Genomic DNA, 13,603 nt, shown 5'->3' with positions numbered 1-13,603 from the left:
CCAGCCTATCCAAGCCACCTTGCAGCCTCCTAGCATCCTCCACACAGCTAACACTGCCCCCCAGCTTTGTGTCATCCGCAAATTTGGAGATGTTGCATTCAATTCCCTCATCCAAATCATTAATATATATTGTAAATAGCTGGGGTCCCAGCACTGAGCCTTGCGGTACCCCACTAGTCACTGCCTGCCATTGTGAAAATGACCCGTTTACTCCTACTCTTTGCTTCATGTCTGCCAGCCAGTTCTCTATCCACATCAATACTGAACCCACAATACCGTGTGCTTTAAGTTTGTATACTAATCTCTTATGTGGAACCTTGTCGAAAGTCTTCTGAAAGTCCAGATATAACACATCCACTGGTTCTCCCTTATCCACTTTACTAGTTACATCCTCGAAAAATTCTATAAGATTCGTCAGACATGATTTACCTTTCATAAATCCATGCTGACTTTGTCCAATGATTTCACCACTTTAGACTAACTGGTCTGTAATTCCCCATTTTCTCTCTCCCTCCCTTTTTAAAAAGCGGGGTTACATTAGCTACCCTCCAATCCTCAGGAACTACTCCAGAATCTAAAGAATTTTGAAAAATTATCACTAATGCTTCCACTATTTCTGGGGCTACTTCCTTAAGTACTCCGGGATGCAGCCTATCTGGCCCTGGGGATTTATCGGCCTTTAATCCATTCAATTTACCTAACACCACTTCCTGGCTAACCTGGATTTCACTCAGTTTCTCCATCTCATTTGACCCCCGGTCCCCTGCTATTTCCGGCCGATTATTTATGTCTTCCTTAGTGAAGACAGAACCAAAGTAGTTATTCAATTGGTCTGCCATGTCCTTGTTCCCCATGATCAACTCCCCTGTTTCTGACTGCAAGGGACCTACATTTGTTTTAACTAATCTTTTGCTCTTCACATATCTATAAATGTTTTTGCAGTCAGTTTTTATGTTCCCTGCCAGTTTTCTTTCATAATCTATTTTCCCTTCCCTAATTAAGCCCTTTGTCCTCCTCTGCTGGACTCTGAATTCTCCCAGTTCTCTGGTAGGCTGCTTTTTCTGGCTAAATTGTACGCTTCATCTTTTGTTTCGATACTATCCCTGATTTCCCTTGTTATCCACGGATGTACTACCTTCCCTGATTTATTTTTTGCCAAACTGGGATGAACAATTTTTGTAGCTCATCCATGCAGTCTTTAAATGCCTTCCATTGCATATCCACCGTCAACCCATTAAGAATCAATTGCCAGTCTATCTTGGCCAATTCACGTCTCATACCCTCAAAGTTATCTTTCTTTAAGTTCAGGACCCTTGTTTCTGAATTAACAATGTCACTCTCCATCCTAATGAAGAACTCAACCATATTATGGTCACTCTTGCCCAAGGGGCCATGCACAACAAGACTGCTAGCTAACCCTTCCTCATTACTCAATACCCAGTCTAGAATAGCCTGCTCTCTCGTTGGTTCCTCTACATGTTGGTTTAGAAAACTATCCCGCATACATTCCAAGAAATCCTCTTCCTCAGCACCCTTGCCAATTTGATTCACCCAATCTATATGTAGATTGAAGTCACCCATTATAACTGTTTTACCTTTGTTGCATGCATTTCTAATTTCCTGTTTGATGCCATCCCCAACTCCAATACTACTGTTAGGTGGCCTGTACACAACTCCCACTAGTGTTTTCTGCCCCTTAGTGTTTCGCAGCTCTACCCATATCGATTCCACATCCTCCAAGCTAATGTCCTTCCTTCTATTGCGTTAATCTGCTCTCTAACCAGCAACGCTACCCCACCTCCTTTCCCTTTCTGTCTATCCCTCCTGAATATTGAATATCCCTGGATGTTCAGCTCCCAGCCTTGGTCACCCTGGAGCCATGTCTCCGTGATCCCAACTATATCATAGGTCATTAATAGCTATCTGCACATTCAACTCATCCACCTGATTACGAATGCTCCTTGCATTGAGACACAAAGCCTTCAGGCTTGTTTTTACAATACTCTTACCCCTTATCCAATTATGTTGATAAGTGGCCCTTTTTGATTTTTGCCCTGGATTTGTCTGCCTGCCACTTTTACTTTTCACCTTGCTATCTATTGCTTCTACCCTCATTCTACACCCCTCTGTCTCTCCGCTCACACAGTTAAGAAACCCTTTCCCTTTAACTCCATCCTCAACTATCCCATTTGACACCCCACCCCCCTTATTCAGTTTAAAACCACCCGTGTAGCAGTGGCAAACCTGCCTGCCAGAATGCTGGTCCCCCACCTGTTAAGATGCAATCCGTCCCTTTTGTACAGTTCCCCCTTACTCCAAAACAGATCCCAGTGATCTAAGAATCTAAATCCCTGCCCCGTGCACCAGTTCCTCAGCCACACATTCAGGTCCCTGTTTCTGCTCTCGCCAGCACGAGGAACTGGAAGCAAACCGGAGATAACAACCCTGCAAACATTGCAAATACCTCCAGTTTAAGGCTTCAGCCTTCAAAGGACTATTGAGCCTTTGAAACTAAATCCTCCTCTTAAGCAGCTGAGTTTTGTCATTTTGTTGCATGAAGCATTTGATGACTCCATGTCACTACTTCCATTAATGCTTGGTATTAAGATTAGAGATAATATTAGTTGGGTACTGAAACTAGTGTTTGGAAAGGCAGTCCTCAGCTGAAGGCAGACACAAAGAAAGAAACAAAGTGCTAGAATAATTCAGTGGGTCAGGCAGCATCTTTGGAGAATATGGCAGGAGAAAGGGCAAGGCCACAAAATTCTGATAAAGTCTAAACTACTTTTTCAATTTCTCCGTGATTATTGGGGGTTGCAGATAATGTTATCAGCAACACTCAGGAGTCATTGGATTTCTGATCCTGACTTTGGACACCATGGGACTGGTGGATTTGTGGTAACAATTTGCATAGCTTCACCTGTGGACTTCAGTAACTCTCTACCTCATGAGCATTGGATAGTAATAATGCAACATGAAGAATAGAAGGAGAGGTCAGGAAATTATGATTTTAACATTGTCAAATAATAGCCACTTATTAAATTGTGTGTGATGAAGGCAGACATGAAGAAAGGCACAAAATACTGGAATACTGGGCCAGGCAGCATCTTTGGAGAACATGGATAGGCGACCTTTCGGGTACGGACCCTTCAGACATTGTTTTGGGAGGAGCTAGGGTGAAAGAACTGGAAGAGAGGAGGCGCACGATAAAGCCTCCTCTTCCCTGTGGCCTACCTAAACACACACCCATTTTTCCCCTTCCCTGTCACAATATTCCTTCCAGCTTCACAATTCACACCTTTTCTGTCCTTATATCACAAATGTTGCCATTTCTCTTTTCATCTCTGTCTATCCATCTGCCTATCAAACCACCCCCCCCCCCCCCCCCTCACCTGTATCCACTTATCAGTCGACTGGCTTTGTCCTCCCCCTCCTCTCTTCTAGTTCCTCTCCCCATCACAATCAGCCTGAAGAAGTGTTCCAACCTGAAACATCGCATATCCATTTCTCTAATCTGACCCGCTTTGCTCCAGCACGTTGTGTCTTTTGCTGAGTGTGACTAAGTTGGCTTTCAATATAATTTTCACAATTTCACAGCTTCGAACCTTTCACAGCTTTCAATGCAACAAAAATATGCCAAAATCTTTTTTTTTAAATTGTCAAACTAAATATCCTTGCTGGATAATTGGATCTATTTGTTTTAGCATCATGCTTAGCACAGACATTGTGGGCTAAAGGGCCTGTTCCTGTGCTGTATTGTTATGTTCTTTGTTCTACATTATACACTGATCTTTTTGTTGTTATTTAGGTATAACGAGGCAAGAAACAAGTCCTGATCAGAAGCAAGAAACCCTCAAGGGAACCATGCGTGATGTTGCTTTCCACCTGCCTTTTTTTTTTGGGAGCATATCCCGTGAGGATGCAGATGAATTCCTCCGGCTGGGAGGGATGTCTGACGGACTCTTCCTGTTACGTGTGTGTTTGCGTAACCTTGGAGGTTACGTCCTATCGGTCGTCTTTGATCAAAAAATCCACCATTACACAATTGAACGGCAGTTGAATGGGACATATGCCATTCCTAGCGGGAAGCCTCACTGTGGGCCTGAGGAGCTCTGCGAATATTACTCAAAGGATGCAGATGGACTATGCTTTGTACTTCGCAAACCTTGCCTTCGACCCCCTGGCGTCGACCCCAAACCCGGAGTGTTTGACAGCATTAGAGAAAATATGTTACGGGAGTATGCTCGCCAAACCTGGAGCCTGGAGGTAATTATCAATATCTCTATACTTATAAAACTCTGATCTTGGATGTGTATGTATTTGTGTGATGTTCGTGTGCATTTCACATCGCCTCGACAACACGACGCGCTAACACTGAAATTTTTACATGTTCCGATAGAGATTTACGATGTGAAGTCAAAAATCGCCTGATCTGAAAATGTAATGCATTGTTTCTCGAGTTATTTATGAAAATGTTCAAAAATTTCAAATAACATAAAATAAACGAGCTGATGACGTCACAATGGGTCTTCTCGCACGGCCTGTGCACACTGTTCTATACGCGCAGCCTGCTGTGCACTGTTTTCCACGCGCTGCGAGTTATGTCACTCACCCCCCCCCCCGACTCGCAGTCATTTGGTCGCCACCCAACACGCCTCGCCGTGGGCCCCGCAGCCCGCCCGGCTCCCCTCCTCCTTTCACACCCCCCCCCCCTCTCCCCTCCCCTCTCCTCCTCCTCCTCTCCCCCTCCTCCCTCCCTCCCCCTCCCCCCCCCCCTCCTCTATCTCCCCCCCCCCCCTCCTCTCCCCCCTCCCCCCCCCTCCCCCCCCTCCTCTCTCCTCTCTCTCCCCCTCTCCCCCTCTCTCCCCTACTCTCTCTCCTCCTTCCCCACCTCTCCCCCTCCCCCTACACCCCTCCACCCTCCTACTCTCCCCTCCCCAGCCCAGCCCTCTCCACCTCCCTCCCCCTCCCCTTCTCCCCCCCCCCCCCCCCCCCCCCTTCCCCCCTCTCTCCCCTTCTTCTCTCTGCCCTCCTCTCTCCCTCCCCTCCATTCTTTCTCGCCCAGATTTTGTTCAGATTGATGTTATGTTTTACATTATTCACATTCTTAACTTTACAAAATCCAGTTTGAAGTTGAAGTTGCAGCAGCAGTTAGCAGCGTATGATGTCACAATGGGATCTCATTTACATAAACTGTCCGCCAACAGTGTTCCACCCAGTGGAATGAGAGATTTGTTGCATTGTTATAAGGAGAAGGAGGGAATGGGGGAGGGGAGGAGGGGAATGTTATTTAAACATTGTGTTTAGTGGGGGAGTGGGATAGGGGAGAGGTGAGGAGTGGGGGAGCAGGGAGATAGAGGGAGAGGAGGGGGGTAGGGAGGGGAGAGGAGTTATGGAGGGAGTGATTGGGGGTAAGGGAAAGGAGAGGGAGGGAGAGGTGAGGGTGTGTTTGGGGGAGGAGGAGAGGAGGAGAGGGGAAAGAAGAGAGAGGGTGAAGAGTAAGGGAAGTGTTGGGGGATGAGGGAGAATGGAGGAGGATAGGGGTAGGAATAGGGATGGCGAGGGGCAGTTGGAGAGGGTTGCCATGACTCGAGTCACAACGGGGATCTCTGGCATCACAATGGGAACCCATCAGCAATGCCTGCGCAGTTGGGGGCTATGGGTGAGTGGTGGAATATTGCGTTTGAGGACCAGCCCTCCCTTGTGATAGGGACCCAATGGGTTCCACGGTCTAGTATTATATTAAAATTAAGAGGTTAGTTCATTGGTTAAACAAGTCAATTGAATCCCTTTTATATCTGAAACAACTTCAATTTTAAGATGTAATTTTGGTTTAAAGAAGGTTATATTAAGGACAGTACACAGAGAGTGACACAATGGCACAGCTGGTAGAGCTACTGACTCACATAGCCAGAGACACATTTTGACCCTGACTTCGGATGTCTGTGTGAAGTTTGCACATTTTCTTTGTGACCACGTGGGTTTCCTCAGGGTGTTCTGGTTTCCTCCCTCATTCCATTTTGTGTGATTTTGTAGGTTACTGGCCTCTGTAAATTTCCCCTAGTGTGTAGGGAATGGATGAGAAAGTAGGATAATATAGAACCAGTGTGAATGGGTGATCGATGATCAGTGTGGACTCATGGGACCAAAAGGCCTGTTGCCATACTGTATCTCTAAACCAATCTAAAGTATTTGAGTAACTCAGCAGGTTAGGCAGCATCTGTGGAGGACATGGATAGGCAATGTTTCAGGTCCCAAAAGAATGATCCAGAACTGAAACATCATCTATCCATGTCCTCCATCACAGATACTGCCTGACCCATTGAGTTCCTCAAGCAGCTTCCAGCATCTGCAGTTCCTTGCATCTCCGTTAGCACAGGGATATGTAATACTGTAAATAAATTAGGTGTTCCGAAATGAGGTGGTAGATACAGATACAATAACAAGGTTTAAAAATCATTTGGATAGGTATACTTATATAGGAAATGTGCAGAGGGAGATGGCCGAATGTAGGCAAATGGGATAGGCAAGGATAATCATCCCGGTCGGCATAGACAAAGTGGGTCAAAGTACCTGTTAATCTGCTGTATGATTCTATGATTCCCAAATTAAGCACAAACAGAAAATCATTCCAAATGGTCAGCTGATGCTTATAGGAAACGACATTGGGAGTGGTCTAATGTGTAATGTTTGCCGTAATTTTGAACATTTAAAAGTTTAAATAAAAGTTAGTGATGGAGAAAGTCTGAAGAACTCGTATTTACCATGCTTGAGTGTTCCCGGGCATGTTTCAGCAATGAACTCACATGATAACTCAGAGGTAATGACCAACGAGGAGGCCAGTCAGCAGATGAATGACAGGAGTCCTTGAGGACCTGGCATGGGGTGGGGGAGAATAAAGCACATGTTATCTTTCCATAATGCATCTGTAAAATTGTCGAGTGGCGGCAGTGAAAATAAAGGTAATGAGAACAAGAGTCCAGTGTTAAGTTTGCTGGATGTAGAAAGTATAAAAATCAGACCTTTAGTGTTTATTTCATGCCACTAAAATTTATTGGTCATGCTATAAGGAACTGCAGATGCTGGAATCTTGAGCAAGAAACACAAAGGTTTGGAGGAACTCAGCAGGTCTGGAGGGAAATGGACAGACTGACTGAAGAAGGGTCTGTCAATGTCCCTCCACAGATGTTGCCTGTTGAGTTCCTCCAGCACTTTATGGTTTGCTCATCCTGCAAGATATTGGGGGAAAACTGGTAAATTAAACTAGCAAATTGCTTAACCACAAGAACTTACAGAGAGAGAGAGTACGAGAACGAGAGAGGGAAGGAGAGTTTGATAAAGAGAAAGAGAAAGAGGGAAAGAGATAGAGACAGAGAATCTTTTTTCTGTGAATTTACTACAATACAGATAGACTGGTTCCAGTCTGATCAACGCACACCTTCAATATGATAATATATATATATATGTGGGGAGTATGTCACAATTTCAAAACTGTATATTTTACAAAATATTGTCTTGAAATTGCTTACTTTTCATAGTCTTGGATTTATTTGGGCCATACAGACCTTAATCATAGCTACTGATGGTATCAAGATAACATCTATACTGCCCGCTTCACAATGCCACAAGTGGAAAATATGATGTGAAATGTTGCTCAATCACCACCACCTTATCCGGAGTTAGACCCTGCCACTTCCTGCCTTTGAAAACATGCTGGGAATTGTAACCTTTGGTTCTTGACCAGCACAATATATCACCAAATTATGAAATATCCTTTGTCTTGTCTAAAAATAATGCATAGGGTGTATATCAACTTGAAACAATGAAAGTACATCTGGGAAATGTATCCAAATACTGAATCCACAATTTTCCTTTTGGTTCCCCATCCTGATGGTTTATTTACTCAGACTCAGAAAGCTCAAAGCAATGTTGATACCGCGATCAGAAAGTTGTAATGGAGCAGTGAGAGCATCTGTCCCAAGGTTAGGTTTTGAAGTACATTGCTGTATAAAATTGTTGTATAGCCACAGAGTTTACAGGGTAGGCTCAGTGAGAATCTTTTTCCAGGTATGTAAATGTCCAAGATTAGGGGGCACAGCTATATGATGAATGGGAAAAAATTAACAGAGACTAGACTAAGTGGGGTCCCAGTCACACGGTAGGCCTGGTCTCCCAACGCAACCCATTCCCCAATGCAACGGGGTGTGTGTGGGGGAGGGAGGGGTGTGGGGGAGGGGGTACGTGTGGAGGAGGGGAGTGTGTGGGGGAGGGGGTGCGTGGGGGAGGGGGTGCGTGGGGCAAGGGGAGTGTGTGTGTGGGGGAGGGGTGTGTGGGTGTGTGTGTGTGTGTGTGGGGGAGGGGGGTGTGTGGAGGAGGAGGGGGGTTGTGGGGAAGGGGGGGTGTAGGGGAGGGGGGTTGTTGCAGGGGAGGTGGGGTGTAGGGGAGGGGAGGTGTAGAGGAGGTCGGCGTGGGGGGAGGGGGGTGTAGGGGAGGGGGTTGTGTGGGCTCACCGGTTCCCGGCCCCGGCTCCGACCGCACTACCAATGGAACACAGCCCGACCCTGCCCGTGGAACACAGCCTACATTTCACTTCTTCAGCTTTATTCTGGGCGGGCGGCTTCTGGCGAGGCGACTTCTGGGCGGGCAACTTCTGGACGTGCTCACGGACTTAGCCCCACCTCCAGGGCTTTATTCTCCAGCGGGTGCCGGAAGGGGCGTTACCTTCATGGTGACTGTCAGGCGAGAAGACCAATCTGCTGATTTCACGATTTTTTATACATTCATAATTTTTGTAATCTTCCACCAATCATAACAAAATTTGGTGCCTTGGAGCAGAGGTGAACGGTGAGTAAGGTGGTGAAAAAAATCCTAGTGATATAGGGTACTTTTTGCGCAAATTTAAAAACAACGCAGACAGGAAGTGGTCAAGGTGAGAGTTTTTGTAATAGTATAGAATAGAATAGAATGGAATGGAATAGAATAGAAGAAGATAGAAGATGTGTGGGGCAAAATGTAAAAGTTTAAATAAAGGTTATCCGATGGAGCAAGTCTGAAGAACTGGTATTAACCATACTTGAGTGTTCTCGGGCATGGTTCAGTTTTTACATGGAGGGGTGTGAAGGGTGTTTAGTTGTCATATGTACCAAAAATGGAACAATGAAATGCTTACTTGCAGCAGAATAACAGGCCTATAAATACAGGTCATAGATAACATAATAAACAGCAAAAATCAATAAAATAGAAACCTCAATATGATTGCAAAAGCCAGTTACCTTATAGAGGTGTATAAAATAATGAGGGGAATTGATAGAGTGAATGCACCAAATATTTTATCCAGTGTAGGGCAGTCAAGAACTAGAGGACATAAGTTTAATGTGAGCAAGAAACGATTTAAATGGAACTTGAAGGGGAACACTCAGAAGCTAGTGGGTACATGTAATGAACTACCAGAGGAAGTAGTTGAGGCAGGAGCATTAAGTACATTTGACAGGAAAGGATTAGAGGGATATGGACTGCATGGACAAGATAGAGGAAGGAATGCAGGTGGAAGTGGAGGGAGAGGGGATAAATAGTTGTGTTCAGGTGGGGCACAGGACAAAATAAAGGACCAAAAAAAGGACAAAAATAGGACAAAAGGACATTTACACCAATTGGTGCAGTGAAATTTGAGTTACCATGCAGCACACAAATAAGATAAACACAACACTTTAGATTTTAACATAAAACATAAAAAACATCCCACCACAGCGGAATCAACGTTTCCCACTGTGATAGAAGGCAACAAAGTTCAGTCCTCTTCCTCAGTTCACCTGTGGTCAGGGCCTATTGAGGCTTCCGCAGTCGCCGCTATGGGCTCGATGTTTGTTTCAGGCCCTCAAACGGATGAACACTCTCATCGGCCACTTCCTACCCAAGTCCACAGGCTTCCGAAGTCCACAGGCCGAGCTGGGCAGAGATTCAATGCTGGCGACCTCAGCGAGAGATCCCAGGGCTTCGCGATGTCAAAGCTCCACGGTGTTGGTCAGCAGTCCCAGCACTCCAGAGCTCCAACACGGCGACCCGGTAAGGCATCGCTCGCTCCGCGATGGAATCCAGTGCTGCGCCGCTGCTGAAGCTGAAGCTCTGGCCGGTCTCCGGTAGGAAAGGCCGCGCCAATCCAGATGGTAGGCCGCGAAGAAGGGGCGAAGATGCGGCTCGGAGAATAGTCGCATCCTCGACTAGGAAGTGACTAAGAATAACAGTTTCCCCCTCTCCCCCCCTCCCCCACATAAAAAAGACTAAAATACCTCCAAAAACAAACTTTAAAACAGACTAAAAATAACAAAAAGGATGAAAGGACAGACAGCTGTAGGCGAGGCAGCCACAATCAATAGCGCCACCACTTGAAAAAAGTGAAGCACAAGGGAGAGAATGGGGGATTCAAAGGGGTGAAAGAGGTGGGGGAAGGGGGGGGTGGGGTTGTGTCATTACCTAAAATCAGATAATTCAACATTCAGGGTTGTAAGTTACCCAAGCAGAATATGAGGTGCTGTTCCTCCAGTTTGCATATGGCCTCACTCTGCCAATGAAGGAGGCCCTAGACAGAAAGTTCAGGATGGGAATGGGAGAAGGAATTAAAATGGTTAGCAACCGGGAGATCCAGTAGTCTTGGCAGACTGGGCACGTGTTCACCAAAATGGTCACAGAGTTTACACCGGATGCAGTAGATGCGGTTAGGGGTGATGCTCGTGAATCTCTGTTTCACCTCTGAGGACCGTTGGTGACCCAGCATCTGGAGCTCCTTGTTTCCACAAGTTCCTCGATTGTAATTCCATTTGTTTCAACCTTGACTTCCCCGAATCTGCAAGAAATGTGCAACAGGCAGAGAACAGCAAGGGTTTGCCAGTGCAGAGCTCTCCTCCTTGTTGCTCTCTCTCTCACTCTCTATCTCTCTCTCTGAGGGAATTTTGCCCATTTTCCTGAACATTTGATGAGCACATAATTCACAAATTAAGTTTGAAATGAACAATCCATATAAAAGCTATTTTATCAGGTCTATTTTTCATCAATCTGAAAATTCCCATCCTACCATCATTCTCAAACTCCACCTTTAACAAAGGACATTATTGTCACATCCCTTCCTCTGCTGGAAATCTGATTCAATTGATGAAGGGACAAATCTGGGTCAGAACATGGCCCCCGATATGAATGCTGTGAATTATAAGTGTACGCATGCATCTGACCAACCTTTCTCTGACCTTTTATTCTGTGTAACATGAACAAATTAATATAATGGAGAAAGGAATTTTAGAGACACATGTGGTACTTTTGAGCATGATTAGCACACATAATAATTCTAAAACAATCTTGTCAATTGAGCTGAATATTTCTTGAAAGAAGTAAGAGTCAAAGAATCAATAACAGCACTCTTACTGAAGTGTATAGATCTGAGACAGTGTGTTGGCTTTACTGCAATTTCTATTATGTTAATTATTTACTTCAAGTTTCCAGAATTTTCCGCAGTTGTGATTAATCTTAATTTTGTGCCCCATGTGATTCATCAATGAGGATCATTCAAATCTTTTTGTTACTTTAAGCTTTTTGGGCATCAAATTTCCTGCACGAAGTGATGAGTTTGGGACAGTGGATGATACTGGAGAAACATTCCAAAGTGATTAAGTTATTCGGTATTAATACAAAGTTTGAGTTAAGATGGAACGTGAAATAGTTTAAACTGAAAAGAAAGTCATAAAGTTGAACAAAAGAAAATTGCAAAGCAATGAGGAGTGAGTTAGCTGTAATAGAATTGGGCAGTATCAATGAAGACTTGATTATTGTTGCTCCTTCCATACTAATGTTCAAGAAATAGCACCAATCAAAGTTGACTGATTAGTCTAATACTATTTGATATGATTGGATAGCATGCAAAAGCAAAGCTTTTCATTGTATCTTGGCAATAATAAATCTAAATCTAAATCTGTGTGATATAGCTTTACATGTTGCCATTCATAAACCTTGTCAGTAGAGTCCACTGTCTGTATCAATTGACTTGTTCACAGTGGTAGGCTCAATGATTTATTGCACTCTGCACCATAATTCATTATGAATTGTTTTTGCATTCATACTGATTATTCCAACTAACAGATTGTTGTGCATGGTATGAAAAAAATAATATTTGAATAGTTGTTGTTTATTTCACTTGCATGCATAAAAGCTTCCAAATCTTACCTGTACTTTCTTGCAGTAGTACTCTGGGTTTGAGTCTTTGCAGCAGGCCAGGAATGTGTTTGTCAAGTTGCATTGGCACTCCCCCTGGAGGATTATTCTGACAATGATTTAACATCAGATTAATCATGACAAAATGAAACTTCCTCACAGCATTAAATGTTTTACAATTTCATCAACATTTTTGCTGCCAGTCTCCAAGGTTTGGGAGTGGAGCCATAATCAAATAAATGCCTACAGAATTATTTACGTAACAAGCATTAGGCTTTCACTATTTCAAATCCGATATTTTTTTTAACTCAGCAGGTTCAACAAGTGTTCAAGATCTTTTGAAAAAGGTTTAGTTCAAATCATTCAGTTAAAGACAATTGAGGTAAAAGGTTAGGCTGTTAGGTGGGATAGACCACAACAGAAAAATTATGTTACCTCCAGTAAAGTCTTTTAATTACAGAATAATTGTCTGTGATCAATTCTTGATCTGGCTTGATTACTGGTTAGTTGTGTTGTTCACAGGATACTTTAAAGATGATCAAAGCATCATATATTGCCACAAATGAAATGGCAGAGATCTATGACCTTGATATGAATGCACCTGTGGAGAATTGGTTAGCTCGGTAATTTTTGGATATTGACCAAAGATGAGAAAGCAATGGGAAAATATGCCCACAAAAGAACGCTACGGTTCAACACGATGAAGGCAGGCACGGGTTCAATGAAGGCAGGCACGGGTTATTGACAGGGGACGATCAGCCATGATCACAATGAATGGCGGTGCTGGATCAAAGGGCCGAATGGCCTCCTCCTGCACCTAGTTTCTATGTTTCTATGATAACTTGAATGTGACAATATTCTCTGACCTTTACGCTGGTGTTCCTGATAGTAGTTGCAAAACTTGGATGCACAGATAATGTAATTCAGTTGGGTTGTGCACTGTATACTGTAGTTCAGAGAGTACACAAATCTATATAATCTGTATGATCACAACTGGCCATAGAGTCATACAGCATACAGGCTGCTTGGCCCAACTCGTTCACTCGACCAAGATGTCCCATATAAGCTAATTCTTGTGACAGTAGGTTCTAAATTCTAACCACTCATTGGGTTATTGGATTTATTAATGATTACCTTATATTCTTTCTCCCAAATCTATCCCTCCCCCTCCCTCTCTTACCTGGCTCATCATGATCCCTAACCCCTCCTCATCCACCCCATAACCACAGTCTCCTGTCTCATCCCTCCCCCTCTCCTATTTATTCAGCCCATCTTCCCTCAAGTGTCAAGAGTGTTGAATTCACTATGGCAATGGAGCTCATTATCAGAGCATCAAAATGGCTTGTGGGAGGAACAGGTCTACAGTGTGGTCAGCGATTGCCACCTATATGAGCCTATATGGATGATA

General features: G+C 44.2%; 1 protein-coding gene across 1 annotated transcript in view; it reads left to right on the top strand.

Annotated features, from left to right (window-relative positions):
* Nucleotides 1–13,603, top strand: part of LOC129711183 (tyrosine-protein kinase ZAP-70) — a 70,602-nt gene that overhangs the window by 18,443 nt on the left and 38,556 nt on the right. Inside the window, exon 2 of the mRNA XM_055658644.1 lies at nt 3,809–4,266. Coding sequence (XP_055514619.1) covers nt 3,865–4,266 — 402 coding nt within the window. The 5' untranslated portion in view covers nt 3,809–3,864. The remainder of the gene's footprint in view (nt 1–3,808; nt 4,267–13,603) is intronic.

The sequence above is a fragment of the Leucoraja erinacea genome, chromosome 29 (genome assembly GCF_028641065.1).
Source record: "Leucoraja erinacea ecotype New England chromosome 29, Leri_hhj_1, whole genome shotgun sequence".
Taxonomy (NCBI): Eukaryota; Metazoa; Chordata; class Chondrichthyes; order Rajiformes; family Rajidae; genus Leucoraja; species Leucoraja erinaceus.
Note: the sequence above shows the minus strand (reverse complement) of the source record. Positions and strands in the feature narration are given on the sequence as shown.